At 38.5% G+C, this 10,110-nt stretch overlaps 1 protein-coding gene across 3 annotated transcripts in view; it reads right to left on the bottom strand.

Annotated features, from left to right (window-relative positions):
• Positions 1 to 10,110, bottom strand: part of PPP2R2D (protein phosphatase 2 regulatory subunit Bdelta) — a gene marked incomplete at its 5' end in the record, with an annotated part of 59,090 nt that overhangs the window by 7,784 nt on the left and 41,196 nt on the right. For all 3 annotated transcript variants that reach the window (XM_027771235.1, XM_006146927.3, XM_014587240.2), the window contains 4 exon segments: positions 1,303 to 1,467; positions 2,959 to 3,136; positions 7,830 to 7,942; positions 8,324 to 8,489. In XM_027771235.1, coding sequence (XP_027627036.1) covers positions 1,303 to 1,467; positions 2,959 to 3,136; positions 7,830 to 7,942; positions 8,324 to 8,489 — 622 coding nt within the window.

Below are 10,110 nucleotides of genomic sequence, written 5' to 3'. Positions count from 1 at the left end.
TCTTTAATACCAAATAGTCATGGTCTACTGTGAGAAAGCTAAATCCTTATTTTCAAAAAGATTTTGACAGATCCTTGGTGGACCTTGCTTTTCTAGGGCTTGGCTTTCTCCATGGTAGCTTGGTAGAGTTCCTTCCACCTGTACCTGATACAAAGGGAAGCACCCTCTGATCTACACTGGATTCTCTTAACACAGGGTGGTCCTGCCTTTGGCATTGTTAAATTTCAGGGCAAGAGAGATGCGCTCCTGTTATTTAGCTGTTGTATCTTTTCCCTCTTTTTTCTTAATGAAAGAGCCTGTGTATTGGTTCTGCATTTAAAAGTTAACTTTAAGTCATCTGGTGTGAACATCAAGCATTTTACTCAAACAATTTGCTTTGCTGAGGGGAAAAAAAACTTAGAATCTAAAATTATTCACTCAAGAACGTTATCTTTAAGATATAGATAAAATGTTATAAAAACATATTCTTCACTGTGGAAATTCTAATGAGAGTACAGAATTCTTAAAAACACACTTTAGTCTTAAGCAAGAAAGTAAGACAAAAAGGTTGTTGAGAACTAGTTAGCAAACATATTTGTTGGTGTTGGTACACTTTATATGGTGAGACATACTGAAGGGGATGACCAGTAACTTCCTTGTTAGATAAAGTGGCAGAGGTCACGGTTCTACTTGTTGACACTGGTGGAAAGGACGCAACTTTTCCAGGATGCATGTCACATGACACAGAGACTATAGTTTTCTATAAAGTAGGGCCTATCCTTTATGACTAAAAATAAAAACAAAACCAAAACTTTCCTCACCTAGAAGGAACTTCAAGGCTCAGTGGATTAAAACGCTAGACTGTCACCTCAGGAAACTGGCTTCCAATCCAACAAAGCTCAGTATGAACAGAGCTCATTCCGAAAGCTGAAAATGGTCACAGGTGAAATGTGAGCTGGCGGCCTCAGCCCAGGTCCTAATGCACAAAGGTAGAGGCAACAAATGGTTCTTGTCTGGACCCAGTTTGGGAAGCCCTCTGATGAGGCACCGAGGCTCTGGGCAGAAGTAAACCTACTGGTGCCAAAAGCACTCACCCCACAATAGTAATAAGCCCATGAGAATCATGACCTTGCATTCCAATTACTAGCAATGGCCTAAGACAGAGCCAAAATTGGACTAAGTAAATAAATGTAGGGTTCTCTATGCTTCCACAGGTACATGGAGAACAGAAAGAAACCTCAAAGTCTTTGGAGATGAGCTAGTGTCTGAAAAACAAAAGGATTTAAATGAGACATTTGCTAAAAAAAAACACTGGGCACTTACACTTTGAGTGTCTGTCACACAGGGCTGAGGAACGCATATCACATAGTCGGATGGTCCCTTTACTGCTACTGTAGACAAACACGTTACACTGGTGTGGGTGGAACTCTGCTGCGGTAATGACTTCTGTCAGCTCCTCCATGTTAGCAGGCTTAATATCTACGATGTCTGGAAGTGCATTGTTAAGGCACAGTACTCAGATGGGTCTATATTCAATTAAATGAAATATGATATGAAATAATCCACAGTAAGGTTTAAGAGATTAGATGTAAAGAAGCCAATTATACTATGGATTATATTCCAAAGGAGCACACTGGTAAGAGGATTTAGATGAATGCATTAATAAGACTACATAACGTGCCTGACTGAGGGGGTAGATCCACAGAGCCACATGTTGTTACTACTAATGTTCTATGAAAGGTCCAATAGCAAGACAGTACATATTTAATAAAATAAATCAATAAGCACCAAATACTTGCACAAAACCCCGTACTCCTATCTATAAACAATTACAAACACAAAAATACTGCCAAATTCCAAAAGATTTTGCTTTTCTAATGATCTGACATTAAGAGCTTATTCTGAATGGTTAAAATAATGGTTGCAAATACATAAATTATTTGATTGAAAACAAGAGAGGGAAAGGGGAGGCTTCAGCTTAGGGTCAATGTGGAATAATGGGGACCAAATGTATTTACCCTTCTAGCTGAAACAACTAAGAATACTAATGAACGGTGGAACTATAGCTCAAGTAACGATACTATACAGAGAAGGGCAGTGACCCCAGAGAGAATGAAGACAAAGGGAGCCCCACAGCTGCCCAACATGCTGTCTGGGAAGTGTCCAGAGTATAGGCACAGTTTGATGACTCCCAGAGTTGAGAAGACAGAGCTGGGAGTCTAGAAAAGTTCAGGCTGCTAGAGTTTTAAAGGACTGAGCACCAGACTGCAGTTCCTGGAACATGGACCCCTGAGACCAAGGAGGTATATTCAGTTGAAGACTGAATAATGCATGTATGTGAGGCAACTCTCCGAGGCTGAGGACAGAACTATCTTCAATGGTGAGAGGACAGAGTCCTGAGCTCTTGAGTCAGAGATTCCCAAATGGCACAGCAGGACAGGATTTAGACAGTTAATTAGGAAGACAAGGACACCAAGGCATATTCAGACAACTGTACTTACAGAAGGAGTCCAAGGGAGGGCTAGACAGGTGAGGAGGACTGTAACTGCCCAGACTAATGTCCAGAGTATGCAGAGCCATAGAAGAACACAGAACTCTTACCTGATCAGTCACTTCTCAAACTGGGAAATTAAGCACCATTCTAATCTAGTCAATAGTTTGTATTATCTATTAGCAAATTTAGGGGAGGAAAAAAGAATATTCAATGTTGATTTTTCAAATAAAACTATTTAAAACTGTCTCTGATTAAACTAAGCAAGCAATGGGCTTCAGGTCATTCCCATTATATATAGAGAACTTTTCTCAAAGGTAGGAAGATGTACATATTTTTAGAGACTCTTTAAATCATAGACTACTATATAGTAAGCAGTATTTAAAAGATCAGACTCTGAGATATAGGAGTATTAATGTACTAGAGAAAATACTATCTGAAGAACAAACCTAGGATAAATGCCAAGATACTCATCTGATAAAGGATACTAAAACTTCTATCTGTGATTTCTAAATGCCACAGATTAATTCTCAGGTCATCTGCAGAAAGATATGTTTCATGATCACTATTTACTGAAATGGAATTTATATGATATGTGTGAGCATTTGCAAAGATTCGTCGTGGACTTGCTTCTACCATAAGGTCCATAGGCTTCAATATTGGGACCTACGAATAGAAGGAAATAAGAATTCAAAACAAAGACCACAGCAGTATCAAATTATATTATTTACAGTAGATAACAAAAGGAGGCAAGTCTATTGGGTCTTCAGAAAAGTCATGACACGTTTTTCTATGCTATTCTATGCAAAAATGTGTCATGCCTTTTCCAACAACCCAATATAGAGTTAAGTAACAGTTTTATACAGGTAACACCCCCAAAATAACCAATTAAAGCTGTAAAAATAGGCTATAAAACTGAATATTATCTATTTCCAGGTTTTCCTCCTTGTTTCTAATTTTTTCTTTTAATTAGAGTGCATATGCTCACTGGAGGATGACAAACAGAGAAACAGAGAGAGAGAGAGAGAGAGACAAACGAGTGAGCACTGTTAGGGGAGATGATCATGCCACAATCCCTTCTCCACTCTCCTCTTGAGATTTTGGGCATGGATGCATATGTGGCTGGCATTTTTCTAGCCAATGGGTCTGGGACTTGAACACTAAGTCAGTTATGTGGGATCTAGCCACCTTAAACACCATGCCACAGAGCTGGCCCCTCTCCTTGTTTCTATTACTCAGGTTGTTGACACACACTTGCTGAAGAAAGAAGAACAACTGACACCTTTATAAACTGCCTCCAGGGCACTGAGGTCTAATCATGTAGCTTCACTGTCCCATATATCCCCCCAGTGACCAAGACTGAGACACTGGACAGTAAGTCTTCTTGGGAGACTCAGTCAAGACCCTCCCTTTGTCCTCTCTCAGGACAAACACCACGAGCCTCTGACAATAGTGCAGAGAGTGGCTGAGTGTACAGGAAAGGGTCCTGAGAAGCTGAAGATGCTGTTTCTTGAACTACTGCTGGATACACAAGGGTATACAGTCTGTAAAAATCCATGGAGCTGGTTACTTACAAGGGAGATGCATTTAGGGACATGTATATTACACTTCATTCAATGTTTAAAAGAAAAAAAAGGCACCTCCCTCCCTTCTTCTTCTTTTCAAGACATATCTGAGCTTCCTAAGGAATAAGATGTCTATGCTGTAATGGAAAAGATAGAGAAAGGAACACTGGCCAGAGGGCTGTGACCAGATGAAGGGCAAGAGCACGGTCTTGAACAATAGTGTCATAAGAATGGAAAAAGGTCTGCACTTTACTAACATCTAGTTAGAAGGAAACTAACTCTAAATTAGAAACTAAAACTTAAAGGGGCCAGTAGGTGGTATAAGGTTAAGGCACTGGATTCCATATAGGTGACTCTGCAGTTTGAGTCCTAAACCAGGCATCTTAAAAAACTGGGTGCGTGGGGACCAGCAGATGGCATAATGGTTATGTCACTGGACTCCCATGTTGTTGACCACGGTTTGATTCTTGAACTAATACTAAGCACATGTGCATGTGTACCCAAAATCCCAAGAAGAAAATGGAGAAGGGACTGCAGTGTGGCCACCCCTACGGGAGGTGATTTCTCACTTTCTGTCTCTTTGTCTCTCCGGAGCAAGCCCCTAACCCCCGCCCCCCCCAAAAAAAAAGAAGAAGAAAAAACAAGGTGTGTGTGTGGGCATAACCGAAATCCCAAAAGAATGGAGGAAAAGGAATTGCAGCATGGCCACCCACACTGGGCAGTGATTTCTCACTTTCCCTCTCTGGTGAGCACATGTCCTCTGTGACAAAAATGTAAAAAAAAAAAAAAAAAAAAAAAGAAAGAAAAGAATAGAAAAGAAATAAGTATTCTTTTTATTTTTGTAATTAGAAACCAAGGGCTGGCCGGCAGTGTAAAGATTAATGTGGCTGGGTCTTCACGGCTGACTGTGCAGTTCAAGTCCTGGACCTGAAGGCTTGAAAAATAAACTAGGCGGGAACCAGCAGTTAGCGTAATGTCTATGTCGCTGGACTCCCACGTCAACCGCAGTTCGCGTCCCAGACCTGGTGGCTTAAAACTCACGCCGGGCGCGTGTGCATGCATGCCCAGGATCCCAAGAGGAGAATGGAGGAGAAGGGATTGCGGCGTGACCATCCCCCCTGGGGGGTGGTTTCTCGCTTTCTATCTCTCTGTCTCTGTCTGGCGAGCACATGCGCCCTATAGCAAAAACCTCTCTAAAAAAAAAAAAAAAAAAAAAAAAAAAAAAAAAAAAAAAAAAAAAAAAAGAAAAGAAAAGAAAAAGAAACTAGGTATGTGTGCATGTATGCATGCCCAAAATCCTAAAAGGAGAATGGAGGAGAAGGGATTGTCATTATGGCCACTCCTACAGCAGAGAGTCTTTCTCCTTTTCCTTCTCTCTTGCGAGCAAACACACCCTTTGGCAAATTAGAGGGGAGAAAAGAGCATAAAGAAACCAAAGGGCCAGTCTTGAAAGCTAGGAAGAAATCTCTTAACTGAGTATTCTCTGGCCAAATTCTGTAAAAATGAACTTGAGAACTGTGCATAGACATTACTTCCCTCATTTTAAGCCAATTAGTGTTGACTACACCTTTGGATTCTCTAGAAAAAGAAGTGTCAGTTTTACTTTATGTAGGATTAAGAACATACAACTGCCATGGCCCTCTAACAAGTTTCTAATTAATCAAAACACATGATGGCTAAAATACTTGTGAGATTTTTTTCTTTTCATTAAATCCTATTTCTGGCACTAAAATAGCAAGAAAAAATGTTAAGAAACAGTAAAATTTGACGGTTATCCTGTTAAATGTGACAAACAGTCCATTTTGAACTTTTAGACAGGTAAGAACTCAAATGTAGATATAAGCCAATATAAAGAATCATCCAGTCTGTGATCTCTTACCCAGACCCTGAGATTAAAAAAAAAATAAGCTTATTTCTGGGACCAGCAGTTAGTGTAATGGCAATGTCACTGAACTTCCATGGAGCTGACCATGGTTCAAGTCCTGGACCCGGTGGCCTAAACTCATGCTGGGCGCGTGTGTGCCCAAGATCCTGAGAGGAGAATGGAGGAGAAGGGACTGCGACGTGGCCATCTCTCCTGGGGGGTGATCTCACATTCTATCTCTGTCTCTCTGGCATGTGCACAAGCCCTATAGCAAAAAACAAACAAAGAAAAAACCTCTCAAAAAAACCCTTATTTCTCATTTGCTACTGATTAAGACTTTCCTTTTTTTTTTTAAAGAATTTTAAAATTTAGTTTATTATTATTATTTTAAAATTTGACCAGAGAGATACAGGCAGGGAACGTGAGGAAGCAAGCCACCAATTGTGGGACTCGAATCATGGTTGGCCACCCGGCTTCAATAACCACACTACCTGCCAGTCCCAAGACGGGTTTTTAATTCAGGTTATGGCTATAAAAGCAGCCTTGAATAAAGACAAGATTGGGCTTAGTAAGACTTATTGTTTGTTTGTTTTTTTCAAAATAAGCAGTGAGCTCATGGCATGGTCTAGGTCTAATTAAAAAGCCTAAACTCCTGAGAGAGGAGGGTAAGAGGGAGTGGTAGAAACAGGACAAAAAGGAAGCAGGACTAAATGCATGTCCTCAGGGCACAGTATCAGCAGCTTACTTAAAGGAAACTGTAAAACTCATTTAAAAACAACAACAACAACAACAACCTATCAACCAACAAACCATTTTCAGATATATACTTTCTTCCCTGGGACTAGTAAAAATTTTCATTCATGAAATACCTCTGAACAGGTGCTAATTTTCCTGCTGCAGTCTTGTCCATGGCAGCACTCCTGGAGTCTTTTCAAGACATATCTGAGCACAAGCCAAGTTTGTTTAACCCCCTTTACCATATTTTAACCAATTTTAAAATACCAGCAATGGCATGCACTGCCAGGCCAATTATGTGATGCTAAGATTTTAAGTTTTACCCAATTTTCCAAATAGGTATTTTTTTAAATTGCCACGAGGGTGTGTACATTCATCAGAATGAGAGAGAGAGAGGGAATTTTGAATGAGGAATATTTATGCCAGAATCCTTTCTTTTCCATGTCTCCATCCTGTCAGGATTTTGGGCATGCATATATACACATCCAGCATGTTTTTCAAGCTGTTGGGGCTGGGACTCAAACCATTGTTGATTATATAGGATACAGCGTCCAATGTATAATGTTTAAACATTTTAGTATGGCGTTGGTCCTGCATAAAATATTAGAACTGATAGAATATAGTCATTTCATACTGCACCTGGAGGTAGTAAAAAAGGAATGAAGAACTGGCAATTTAAAAAAATGTTAAATGGTTAATAGGCAAAAGAAAAAAAAAAAAAAGAAATATCAGAATTTGCCTAAGCTAATTCAGAGGGATTGTACTAGAAAGTATCATTAATGTATCCTGGGGTCCATAGTTATCTTTTAATTTATAGTCTATGCTCTTTCACGGTATAGTAGTCTGAGCTCTATTTGAAATTCAATCTGCCCAGATGATATTCTGAACTTTTAGAGTGAAAGGCGGCTGATGCATTCAGAAAGACTTTTATTATGAACTGAATGTTTTTTTCCTTAGTATTACTGTTTTCTGAGAATATCGAGTTAACTTTTTTCATTTCTGAAAATGGGAAGAATTCCCTATTTTAAACATGTATGCATAAAAGTGATTACTAATATTATAAATGACTTTCATAAATCAATAAGGCAGATCATATGGTATTTCTCTTAACAGTATTCTTTAAACAGCTGGTCTAAATATTACTATTAATTCATTTCTTAAGGTATTAACAGATTAAAGAAAATGTAACATATACCCGTAGTGCTGTAATTCTAAATGGATCTCGAAGTCGTCCATCTTCATCTTTCAAGTTATAACCTTCTGCTCTCTTATCCCGTTCACTTATTTTCCATAATTTTATAGTTTTATCTGAAAATGAAAACCTCATTCTCCATATTAAAAGAAAACCACAACATACATCACTATTACTTAAAAACTATTATTTGAAAACTCTGTGACTCTTTATCATGTTTATAAAATAAAGGCTCTCTGAACATATTTCCAATTACAAATAAACACGTTGTTTTATATAAAAAGATGCAGAAACATATTCAGAGAAGAGTACTGTAATAGTCTATGTGTAGATTCACACTTTAAATTTTCAACCGAACTATCACTTGCTACCCTAGCTAATAATTTACCCTCCCCACCAAAGTTTAAAACAGAAATAACTCCTAGAATGGATTAAATTAAAAAGAAATCCATACACGGAAAATGAAAAGTAAAATAGTATATCAATTATCTACTTACCATTTGTAGAGAGCAGAAAATGAGCAGCATTCTGTTGCGGTAACCACCTAATTTTATTAATTTTTTCCTCAATTTCTAAACTTTTCAAATAGTCAAATTCTGGTTCATGACTTTGAAAGGTACTGTAAACATTATATTCTCCCCTAGAATGAGGGCGGCTTTTATTCTGCAAGGAAACAATGACAGCTATTTTAATGAACAAAGCATAGTGCAGAGAAAATTCTAGCACTACCAATTTGAGTATCAAATGACACACTTTTTTAAAAGTTAAAAATTCTGGTTCACAAGAGTTTCAAACATCTAACACTTAAAATTAATTTACTTAGAAAAAATAAAGAAGAAAAATATTTCTCAACCCTTCTATTCTACTTTTTTTGTACTTTGTTTTTATTTCATAATTATAAACTTAACTTTCCAATTCAGCTAGTCTATTCTATTTCTAGGTATCTATTATCTATTCTAGAACATGATGTGTCAAATTCAGCCTCCTGTGTATAAGTAAAGTTTGACTGGAATACAGTCAGGCTCATTTGTGTATGTATCATCTCTAGTGGTGTGTGTATCCCCTGGGCAGAGATGAATAGTTGTGAAAGAGACCTGTAGAGGCAAAAAACCTTTGCCATTTGGTCCTGGAGATAAAAGCATCTTCAGGGCCTACTCCAGAGAAGAGCCACGCAGTACACCAGGAGCCAGACACAGAGATGTGGTTACATCATCTATATTGGTAAACCAGATACTAAGCATATGCCAAGAAGGGCATGAGGAAGGAAAAATGGTTCAGTGGCACAGCCATGCAATGACTACTACATAACAGTTAAAATAAATAAACCGATATGGAAAAATCCTACAAAGTTGTATAAGAGAAGCCAAGTTGCCAGGGTCAGCTCACGGTGGTTAAGGCAGCTGGATCCCACCTAGCTGACTGTGGGCTTCTAGTCCTAGACTCGGTGGATTGAAAAACATACCAGGCATGTGTGTATGCATGCCCAAAATACTAAAAGAAGAAAGAGAAGGAGGGAGAAGGGATTGTGGCATGACCATGTCCCATGGGGAGGGTGTCTTCTTGCTTTCTCTTGCTCTCTGTCCTTCTCTAGTGAAAACATGCACCCTCTAGAGAGAGATGAAAAAGAGAGAGATGCAAGCTACATAAAGATAGCCACAGTAAAATACTGCTTATGTAAATGTTTAACTATGATAAAAGTAGAAAAATATGCTAAGGAAGATACATTATCGTTTATAAAATAATGAGGCTCTGAGAAGGTAGAGGGAAAGTAAGACTGGGGAGCAAAGTGGAAGAATGACATGAGGGAGTGGTACAAAAGGAGCTTCATCTACATCCCAAGAGTTTCCTTTCCTTATATGTAAAACTATAATCTGGGCAGCAAATTCGCAGGTATATTTGTCAATATATTAATCTCTGAAATCTGTATGTTTAAAATAACTTTTTAAAGAGAGATTTCTTTTTAATAGGGTGTGTGCACTCATTCAACAGACAGACAGAAAGAAATCATCCCCCAAAGGCAATGGCCACACCACAGACCCTTCTCCAATCTCCTTTCAGGATCTTAGGTACGCACACACACACACCCAGCATGTTTTAAGCTGCCAGGTTCAGGACTGGAACCGTGGTTGACTATGTGGGAGTCCAGTGACATAACTGGTACACCATCTGCTAGTCCCTAAAGGAACATTTTTTATGAAGCATTAATTATTGTACTTTATAATTAAAAATCAAGGACACTAGTGTTTTAATTGTATAAGTATAATCAATACCTTACGTTTTATTG

Source organism: Tupaia chinensis, unplaced genomic scaffold, assembly GCF_000334495.1.
Source record: "Tupaia chinensis unplaced genomic scaffold, TupChi_1.0 Scaffold000197_1, whole genome shotgun sequence".
Classification (NCBI taxonomy): Eukaryota; Metazoa; Chordata; class Mammalia; order Scandentia; family Tupaiidae; genus Tupaia; species Tupaia belangeri.
This window is presented reverse-complemented; position numbering and strand designations above follow the sequence as displayed.